Below are 10,380 nucleotides of genomic sequence, written 5' to 3'. Positions count from 1 at the left end.
TATTGGATTCCATACATACATAGTGAATATTAAGCTCTCTTATTTAGAAAATTTGAAAAAAACTGTGGATATTGGCAGTTGGAGTTGAGATTTGAATCCGATTGCTGATTGGCTGAGGGAAGGCACTGGCAGTTGGTATTCTTGAAAAAAACAAAAACAAACGGAAGCTGAGCTCAGAAGCCCTGATGGTATCCTAGCAACGAAGTTGGTATTCTTGAAAAAAACAAAAACAAACGGAAGCTGAGCTCAGAAGCCCTGGTATCCTAGCAACGATGATGTCATAGCGCACAACTACCTCACAGCACAGCTGGCCAATAAATAGAGCTCCTGCAGGAGCATCTAGCCAGTTTGGATTTGCTAGAGGTTGTGATCACATCGCTTTTCTAGTGCTCTGTGCGTTTTCATTGTAATTTATTATAATGAAGTGGCAAAGGAGAAACCAAACTTTCAGATTTCACCCATATAAGATCAGGGATGAGATTACTTGGAAATTTATCCGAGAAAAAAATTCTGTGAAGGATTTGAATAAGCCCACTTTATTACATAGTGGGTTAGAGATGGAGACATCTCAACACCCCAGCAATGGGGAAAACCAACATGGGAACTCTGATGAAGGGAGGAATCCCGGAGTGAGTTCCAGAGGGGAGAATGCCAAGGCAAAAAGGCAAAAACGAAATTTCAGATATCATCCATATAAGAGGAGGGAGGAGGTTACTTGGAAGACCTTCCTAGGGGGACCTTCTGTGGATGATCAATCAGCTGATGAAGAAAGGATGACAAAAAAGGGAAGATTTGATGCTGCAAGGAGTTCGTTCAAAACAATACTGGGCATGATATGTACTGCCGTATTGCCCAAGAGACCAGCATCAGATGCAATTATCCCTGAAACTTTTTCCCTGAAACAGATGACCATCGCAGATGAAACAAGTAAGAATGATGAGAACAATTGCATAAAATATACTGTATATACTCGAGTATAAGCCGAGTTTTTCAGCCCATTTTTTTGTGCTGAAAATGCCCCCCTTGGCTTATACTCGAGTCACCTTCTTGCACCTGATCTCTCGGATTTGGGGACCCGGTACTGGCCGGCCGTAGCTCCCCTGGACCCCAAACTCGGCACACATATAGCCTCACTCTTTCTCTATCAGTGTGCAAAGATTGTTGTCCGGGGGACCTACGGCCGGGGAGCACCGATTTTTCAAATTCGGGCACCCCTTCCATAGACTCCCATGTTAAACGGTAATTTCTCTGGTAAATTTGAGGACCCGGTACCGGCCGGCCATAGGTCCCCTGGACCCAAAACCTAGCACACATGTAGCTCCAGTTCTCCTCTATAAGTGTACAAAGTTTGCTGTCTAGGGGACCACCGATTTTTCAAAGCCGGGCACCCCTTCTAAATACTACCATGTTAAACGTAAGTCTAGTCATGGACACAGTGAGGCACGGGCACAGTGAGGCACGGACACAGTGAGGCATGGGCACAGTGAGGCATGCAGATGGACACCCTAGGCTTATACTCGAGTCAATACGTTTTGCCAGTTTTTTGTGGTTAAATGAGGTGCCTCGGCTTATATTCAGGTCAGCTTATACTCGAGTATATACGGTAACACAAATGTCACTGTTTAGGTATTTTATCGGGAATAAAAATGAGAGTTAGGCCAGTGCAGGGGTACACTGTAATATCCACTTTCTGTTATAAATGAGCCCTTAGAGCGTGTTTTTGTTAGAAAACAGCCACAGTGTGAGTAGAAAAGCCTGTTCCCTGCCAATAGCTTTAGAGTGGGACCCCCCAACTTGGGTGAATGAATGCCATTCTCAGCTGAATAAATGAGTTTGGGTGAGCTGCAGCTATAGATAGATCTGTCCTCCTATATTGGATCAGGCATATGACTGTGTATGACCACCCCTGCAGTTCTCCCTGATATGATGATATTCCTTTAACACTTTTGCTGCCATGACAATTTCCCATACATGGTAAATCTAGGGTTGCCACCTTTTTTTCAAGCCAAACCCAAACACTTTGGGTGCCCCAAGGAGAGTAGTAATGTGGTGTGCATTGCGTGCCACAGCAAAATGTGGGTGTGGCCAAATTGCTTTTGCTTACATCATCACCCTGCCCCCCAGTGATGCCAAACCTGCTCCCAGACAGCCTCCTGCAGCTCCTGGAAGGCAACAGATTTGTTTGTGACTATCTTGGTTACTTAGGGAGCCACAGCCCAGTCTAAATAATGTGTCCGGGTTTCAGTCCACCTGAAACCCGGACACATGATTCATAACCCAGACTGTCCGGGTGAATCCCGTACATGTGGCAACCCTAGGTAAATCGCGCATTTTTGGACCTAAGGATTACCTAAAGTGGACCTGCACTTTAAAAATGAAGATTTGCTATATTATATGGAAAATATAGAAATTATTTATTTGACCAAACTACTTAGCACCTTGGAGTCGTAGTAAACATATCTCCTTTCCATGTGTTTTCTACCATTGTAATTTAATGTTTTGTGTAGCAGGAATTCTATTTCTGTAAGGTAATACCATGATTTCTATTTATCTTGTAGTCAGTGAGATGGTCAACGAGACAGTCAACAAAGCAGTCAGCGAGACAGTCAACGAGGCAGACAGCGAGACAGTCAACGAGGCAGACAGCGAGACAGTCAACGAGGCAGAAAGCGAGACAGTCAGTGAGACAGTCAGTGAGACAGTCAGCGAGACAGTCAGCGAGACAGTCAGCGAGACAATCAACCAGGTTGTCAGTGAACATGTTAACCAGGCCGTCAGCGAGCCAGTCAATGAGCTTGTCAGCGAGCCAGTCAACAAGGCAGCCAGGGATGTGCCCGGCACCACCGCAGGACAAGGACCACCAGCCAACTTTAACCTTGATAGCTTCATCTTTCATAAAATACTTGGTCAGGGTAGTTACGGAAAAGTAAGTAATCAAAGTTATCAATATTGTGTCAGTGGGCAAACAGTAGGCTGTCGATGGAGGTCACACCACTGTATTCCTTACTACTTCCCATTTACATTACATGTGCTGAGCTGCGTTACTCAATGACAAACTGAAATCAATTATTTCCAATAAGACGAGTTTACACCAGTGTGATGTGTTAGTGTGCGCTCAATGAAAATGGAACATAATGCATTTAATTAAATGTGCTTCAAGGAAGGTACAATAAAGTTATTTTACATCATTGTTAAAAAAAATGGCAACACACATCATCTCAAATGTGCTTAGTGTGTGTTAAATGAATGCAAAGCGAGTGGAGTGAATCTCTAGCCTAAAGTCCAGAGGCGTAGCTTGAAGCTTGTGGGCTCCGATGCAAAAGTTGACCTGGCCCCTGGGCTGTTCTCCCCCTGTGCTCCTCTCCATTCAGGAAATGGCTCACAGCTTGTCCCCAGCCAATGAGAACGGAGGGGTGTGGACCATGGAAGGCAAAGTGGAAGCCCAGTACTGGAGTGTGGCTGTGGGGCCCTTGGGAAGATCGGAGCTGGACTTTATGGAGGATGTGATAAGAGAGGCTGCAGGGGTTGCCATTGTGATCCCTACAACCCCTTCTGCTATGCCCATACTAAAGTCATGTTAATGGTGTCTGTCGGGGGCATAATACACAAAAAGCAGCTCGGCACAATTACAAATCCGTTAATAGATAAGGCAATAAGCTAATGTGTATTTAAACTGTATTTAGCAGATTGTATAGAGATTGGCTTCGGAGCTTTAGCCCCAATATACAAACACTGAATACAGACTGAAGCCCTGTACACACGGCCCAGAATCTCGTCAGGAAAAAAACTTTATTTTTCCTGATGAGATTCTTGGCAAGAATCTCTTGCCGGCCGAGTGTACAGACACTCCATTCAAAAGAACCGCAGGTCTTTTGAATGGTACGAACGTGGTGACGTCATCGACTATGACGAGCATGCGCTCGTCACATTTGATGCAGTTGCCGCCATCTTGCTACACCCTACCTATACCTTGGAAGCTAACGCGCATGCGTCAAAGTCATTTCAAGCATGCGCGGGTTTCCACGGCAACAGGTAAGTATACAGACGCTCGGGTTTCTCAGAAGGAAAACACTGCCGAGAATCACAACGAGAAAATAGAGAGCAGGTTCTCTATTTTTCTCGTCGAGATTCTGGGCAGTTTTCTTGATGAGAAACCTCAAAACCTCGTACACACGCTCGGTATAGTCGGCAAGAAAACTCTGCCAGCAGTTTTCTTGCTGGTTCTTGCCGAGAAAACCGAGCGTGTGTACGAGGCTTAGGAGTGAGTGCTGGCTGTAGTTTTCTCTAAGTTTGCTAAAAGCCTACTGCAGCCTGCTAAAAGCCTATTTAAAGCTATCCACATTCACTAACAGAAGGTAGTGACTAACAGTCAAAACCACTTACAACTTGCTAAAGGCCTGCTGAGTTCATTCTCTATAAACTTGTGTTTTTAAACTAAGACTAACAATTGTAGCCAGGCTGGGGGTTGCTGCTGGGGACCCAGAGGTAACCTTTTCAGAACCTGGTGCTGAATTATATCTAATCATTTGTGTCCTGTGTTTTTTTTTTTTTTTTTTAGGTCGCCCTGGCATCCCATCCTGCCACAGGCCAGAAACTGGCAGTCAAGGTGGTGAAGAAAAGGAAATTATTGAATGAAGATCCTAAATGTGTACTTACAGAGAGACAAATACTTGAAAATGTTGGAGAGAGTCCTTTTTGTACACACGCCTATGGAACCTTCCAATCAGAAGTAAGTGTCACATTCCTATCAATCACTCATCACATCCATCCATATTATCCATTTGATCTCCAAGTCTAGTACAGACCTAGAAACAAATTCCCAAACCAAAAAAAAACATTAGAGATGGTCCAGCTTCACAGAGGCTGCCATTGTAGAATGTTGGGAATTCTGGTTCTCCCCGGCTGTGTTGCTTATATTTTGGCTTTGCTGTCACTGACTGGGATCAGGTATACCCCCTGTATTTCTCTCATGATAGAGTCATTGTAATGGCAGCCTGGTAGAACATGTCATGTGGCTCTGTATATTGCTTTCCCAATGAGGAAAGATATTTAACATACATTTAAAGTTCTTGCCAAGCATTGAATTCTGACTTTAATGTAAACTTAGATTTAAAGTGAATGTAAACCCAACAGTGACCATCTCTTGATTTTCCCACTTAGTCTATTAAATATACAAACTAAAGCATTCTGCAATACCTGTTCAATAGGAGCAGAACAAAAAGAACTGTTGATCCTGTCAGAAATCCAATGCTGTCCTTTGTTATAAGCCCAATATTTCTGCATTTCTCACAAAACACAAACCCCACATCCACTTTACCTCTCTAAACCAATACATTTCTCTCTATCTTTTACAGGAGGATCTCTTTTTCGTTATGGAGTACATGAAAGGAGGAGAACTATTCGACCTGCTCAAGACTGCTCCATTATCAACTGATACAATAAGGTATGGCTCACAAAGAACCTCGGTTTAAGAGTAACTTGGTTTGAAAACGTTTTGATTTGCAAGCAACTTTTTTTTTAAATTCTGACTCGGTTTGCGAGTGTTGACTCGCAAGACGAGCAGAATTCAAGCTAATTAGGCCTGCAGTACCTTATTTGGCCTGAGGTACGGGGCGCAGAAGCCATGCTGAGCCGAAAATAGGCCTGCAGTACCTCATTTGGCCTGAGGTACGGGGAGGGGGAAGGAGCCGAGAAAAGCGGAACATTGGCCTGCAGTACCTCATTTGGCCTGAGGTATGGGGGCGCAGGAAGCGAGTCAAAGTGTCCTAGGGTCTTTTCGACCATTTTTGTCACTCTCTGGCACCCCCCACCTCTGGCTGAATTCGGTATTGCATCTTATTGAAGTCAATGTGGAACTAATTATTTTAGTTTCCATTGACTTCAATGGGAAAACTTGCATTGATATGTGAGTACTTTGGATTACGAGCATTCTTCTGGAACAGATTATGTTAGTAATCCGAGGTTCAACTGTACTGTCCAAGGATGCATTCACACCTGTACCATGTAAAGTGTTTATTTGCACTTTTTTTGCATGTTTGTTGTGCAGCAGCACAGGGCAGCCTATTCACTTGTATGGGCTGCCCTACTTGTGCCAAATGTGCCAAAGTAACTTTTTTTGGCAGTGAGCCTCATGCACTTTTGCAATGTACATATTGGTGCATTTTTTCAGGCAACTGGTACCTGAGTTTGAGATGTCATTAAGAATCATTGGCACCACAAGTGTGATATGCATTTTGGCACGTTTTTCTTCTACATATTTTTGGTAAAAAAAAACGCAATAAGCGTATATTAATTGGTTTACGCAAAAGTTATAGCGTCTACAAAATAGGGGATAGAATTATGGTATTTTTATTATTATTATTTTACTAGTAATGGCGGCGATCTGCGATTTTTGTCGTGATTGCGACACTGCGGCAGACAGATCGGACACTTTTGCCACTATTTTGGGACCATTCACATTTATACAGCGTTCAGTGCTATAAAAATGCATTGATGACTGTGTAAACGTGACTGGCAGGGAAGGGGTTAACGCTAGGGGCTATCAATGTGTTAAATGTGTGTCCTAGGGAGTGATTCTAACTGTAGGGGGAGGGGACTCACAAGGGGAGGAGACTGATCGGTGTTTCTCTGTACTGGGAACACACCATCGGTCTCTATCTCCTCTGACAGGACTTGTATCTATGTGTTTACACACACACATATCCACGTTTTTGGCTGTGTCACCGGCAATCGAGTGTGCCCGGCGGACATCGTGGCCGCTAGGCACGCGTACCTGTACCCGAGCCCGGCGGACATCGTGGCCACCGGGCACGCGTACCTATACCCAAGTGACGCGATGTGTGTCTGCCCCCTAGAGGCCGAGAAGCCAAGGATGTAAAATCCAATGACTTGCACAGATTGGAAGGAATCATCTATTAATCATTTATATACTTATTTCTGTGAGAAATGTGACATTAATTGACCTTCTCTCTTTTTTTACAGATTTATTACTGCCGAACTTCTTTGTGCTCTACAATATCTACACGGACGTGGTATCATTCATAGGTAAGCGTTTCATCATGACCTTGTCTCCATATTTGACATTCTTTATTAAAGGATAACACCACCCAACACTGGTACTCTAGTTGTGGATGGGTGTACAAGGGTTGAGATGCCCTCTGCCAGTTCTGTCGCCTGCTGCTAAACCTCAACAGAGCGATCCCCGCTGAGCAAGCGGATGTTCAAGGGGCGGATCATCACGAAATCCGCCTGTGTGAAATGACCCTTATAGACATTTGGATAGAAACACTCCCCAGGCTTTCTCATTCTAATACGTATCGCCCCCTAGTGGGACTTAATCATGTCCCACTAGAAGGGCAAAATGTGACTGAGGAAGACAGCCGATGGAGTGTTTTTGCTCCCTTGTTTTCAATAAAGATGTTAAAGCATTGCAGAATGACAGACTTGGACTTGACATGGTTTCTTTAAGTGCAGTAAGCCGGGAACTGAGCTCACGAGGACCACACTGAGTTCATAAAGTGGTGTAGACAGTTAGTAGGTGATCTAACCCGTTGGCACCCATCTAAAACTGACCTATTAGTATTGGGTGAACTTTGATTTTAAATATTTGATTTTAAATATAACTCTCTCCTTTTCTTTTACAGAGACTTAAAACCTGAGAACATACTGCTTGACAGCTCTGGCCATGTCAAAATAGCAGACTTTGGCCTTTCTAAAGTGGATATGTTCGGACCCAAGAAAGCGTATAGCTGTGCCGGTACTGAAGCCTATATGGCCCCAGAGGTAAGTAAAAAACACCCTTCTTTTTCCCCTTTATCACATCCCTCTTTATATTATGATGTTTATCAGCCATATCATTAGAATGAAAGAACAAGAATTTTGGAGATGAAGGAAGCAGGGTCACAATGATTGTGACAAGAAGCCTAAAAAACATCAGGGGCCACACTGTGACCTGTCATTTCTACCAATTATTTCTTACCTTTTATTACTGCTCTGTGTATGGCTGATCATGTGCTTTATTTTATAGTTACCCTTACTCTCTGTTCTCTTTTTTATCAGGTTTACTATAATAAACCCTACGATGCTATGGCCGACTATTATTCTCTTGGTGTCATCCTGTTCGAAATGGCCACGGGAGAAGATCCAGAATCAGTCAGATCCAGGAACTACTATCCAAGGAACATTGACCCTGACCTTCGAGATGTTATTGAGCGAGTAAGTATAGATAGTCTAGAATTATAGGGGGTATATGACTTCTGGAAGTGTTATATACAGATTTGATGGCAAGATATTGACCACATAGGAGGTCAGCATTACATCTGAACTACCCATGTGACATCCTGAAAACATGAGCTGTTGGGGGAGCTCCTAGACCGGTTCAGGAATGTTACCTTAAATCACAGGTGTCAAACACAAGGCCCGCGGGCCGAATCCGCCATCCAGGCCATTTAATGTGGCCCTCACACCTCTCCTGCAGCTGCACGAGAACTCCAGCCCTCCTCTGGTCCTACTCCAGACCCTTACTTTCTAGCAATGCATCCAGCTTCTTCCCAGAAGCAGCATAAGGAAAGGGTGCACTGTGATGTAAGGGAGCGTGGGGGACTCAACTTCTGATGGTGGGGGGGGGGGAGGGGGGCTCTTGACATCTAATGTAAAGGGGAGGGGGGGATGCACTGGACATCTAATCTTACAGATACAACCGGCCCTTTTGAGAGCAATCATAATGTTGATGCGGCCTGCGATGACATTGAGTTCGACACCCCTGCCTTAGATGCTTCTAGCAGACATACCTTAATTTAAAACTACACTAAGAAATTAAAATATGCCATTCTGAATCAAATTCTTTTAATAATAGCCGACAATAAACTGGCTAATTTAGTTAGTATGCTAAATTTCATATCTTTTTCATTACAGCTTCTTGCAAAATATCCGGGAGATCGCTGGCGGGCAGTGAAAAGACTACGAGAACACCCCTTCTTCAGATCTATTGACTGGAAGAAGTTGGAGGAAGGAAAGGTTACTTCACCATTGTGGATGCCAAAAGTAAGTCCATTGGAAGTACAATTAATACAATGTGTGCAAATACAAGGAGATCATTTTATAGGGAGCTGCATAGTAGTGTTCATTTTGGCAGCAAATTTCGATTTAGTTTTAGTCTTAGTCCCATTTAAGGCTTCTGGTATTAATTTAGTCGACTAAAATGTTTGTTGTTTTAGTCGACAAAATTAACACTGCTGTATACAGGAATTGCAGAATAATAATTATAAACTTAAAAAAAAAGCAAAACACAATCATCTGTACATTTTCTATATTCCACATGCACCCCCACTGCTAATTATTATTATAAAATATCATTATAAATTCATAGAGGAACAAAATATCAGTTATAATGGTAACATTAGGTAGTATAGTGTTACATTTGAAAATGCATCTCCTGGTTGGTATGTCATGTATTGAATGATAGGTCTGATTTATGTATTTTCTTGTTGCAGTGCCCAGAAATAGACACAAATAAGCAAATTGACGTGAAGAAACTGATTCACTACAGAGGAAGAAAACAGAGGAGAATTGCAGATGAGCACCAGAGATTGTTTGATGGCTTCAGCTTCATAAGCAGGAAATGGAGAAAGATGCTGAAGAGGCAATGAAAGAATAAGATCTAAAGAAACACTCACTAAGCCAAGAGTCCTGTACTGTCTTACGCCGGGCCGATCTTTTGCTGGTCTTCGGATCCCCGGTATTGCCAACTAGACTTAGTGAGCCAGCTAAGACCCCAAGTGCGCATGAACAAAATCCTGTGCTTTCAGTCTGGTCCTGCAGCCTCCTGAGACATGTGAAGTGTAATTTTCATCTCTCCCGACGTGGATCGACATCGCTGGACATCATTTTGGATTTACATTGTATAATATAACCCTGGCTCTTTCGGGTTTGAAGATTGACAACAGATTGCCACCATTGTGCATCACTCATTGTGATTAAACATTGCTGGATGACATGAATGATATTGGACTTATATCGTATTAGATAACCCCGTCTATTTTGGGTTTGAAGATTGGAAATAGTGGTGGTTTGCCATATCAGCAGATCACCATCTTTGTGCATCACTCATTGCGATTGACAATGGTGTTGCTAAGGGGGTGCCGACACGCGCCAGAGGGATGACACCGGCCAGACGGGTGGCACCATGGCTGGATCCGTGGGAGGGGGGTGCTGATTTTAGTTGTGCCACCCCGCACCTCTACCTGGTCTCCCAACTGTAAGTTGGGTGGGGGAAGCTTATAGGCTAGGGGAACTATACACAGTGAAGGGGGGTAACACTCATCGTAGGAGGAGGGGGATTTGTGCTAGCAGGGGGATTTGTGCTAGCAGCAGGGTTTGTGC

General features: G+C 43.6%; 1 protein-coding gene across 1 annotated transcript; it reads left to right on the top strand.

The window, feature by feature from the left end:
* The first annotated feature begins 557 nt into the window (after positions 1-557).
* LOC120944397 (probable serine/threonine-protein kinase DDB_G0277449) lies at positions 558-9,647 on the top strand. The gene is made up of 9 exons (XM_040358456.1): positions 558-927; positions 2,559-2,926; positions 4,559-4,729; positions 5,355-5,443; positions 6,982-7,044; positions 7,644-7,782; positions 8,059-8,214; positions 8,914-9,042; positions 9,492-9,647. The coding sequence occupies exons 1-9, from the start codon at positions 558-560 to the stop codon at positions 9,645-9,647; spliced, it is 1,641 nt and encodes a 546-aa protein (XP_040214390.1).
* Positions 9,648-10,380: the final 733 nt, after the last annotated feature.

Source organism: Rana temporaria, chromosome 6 (genome assembly GCF_905171775.1).
Source record: "Rana temporaria chromosome 6, aRanTem1.1, whole genome shotgun sequence".
NCBI classification, from domain to species: Eukaryota; Metazoa; Chordata; class Amphibia; order Anura; family Ranidae; genus Rana; species Rana temporaria.
The sequence above is the reverse complement of the archived record's forward strand: the minus strand, read 5'-3'. Positions and strand labels throughout refer to the sequence as shown.

Excerpts from the sequence above, each read along its gene's own strand:
- LOC120944397 (XM_040358456.1), top strand. The coding sequence starts at position 558 with ATGGAGACATCTCAACACCCCAGCAATGGGGAAAACCAACATGGGAAC. Across the intron at positions 928-2,558 it reads GACCATCGCAGATGAAACAA|TCAGTGAGATGGTCAACGAG; the intron begins GTAAGAATGATG and ends TTTATCTTGTAG. Across the intron at positions 5,444-6,981 it reads TTATCAACTGATACAATAAG|ATTTATTACTGCCGAACTTC; the intron begins GTATGGCTCACA and ends CTTTTTTTACAG.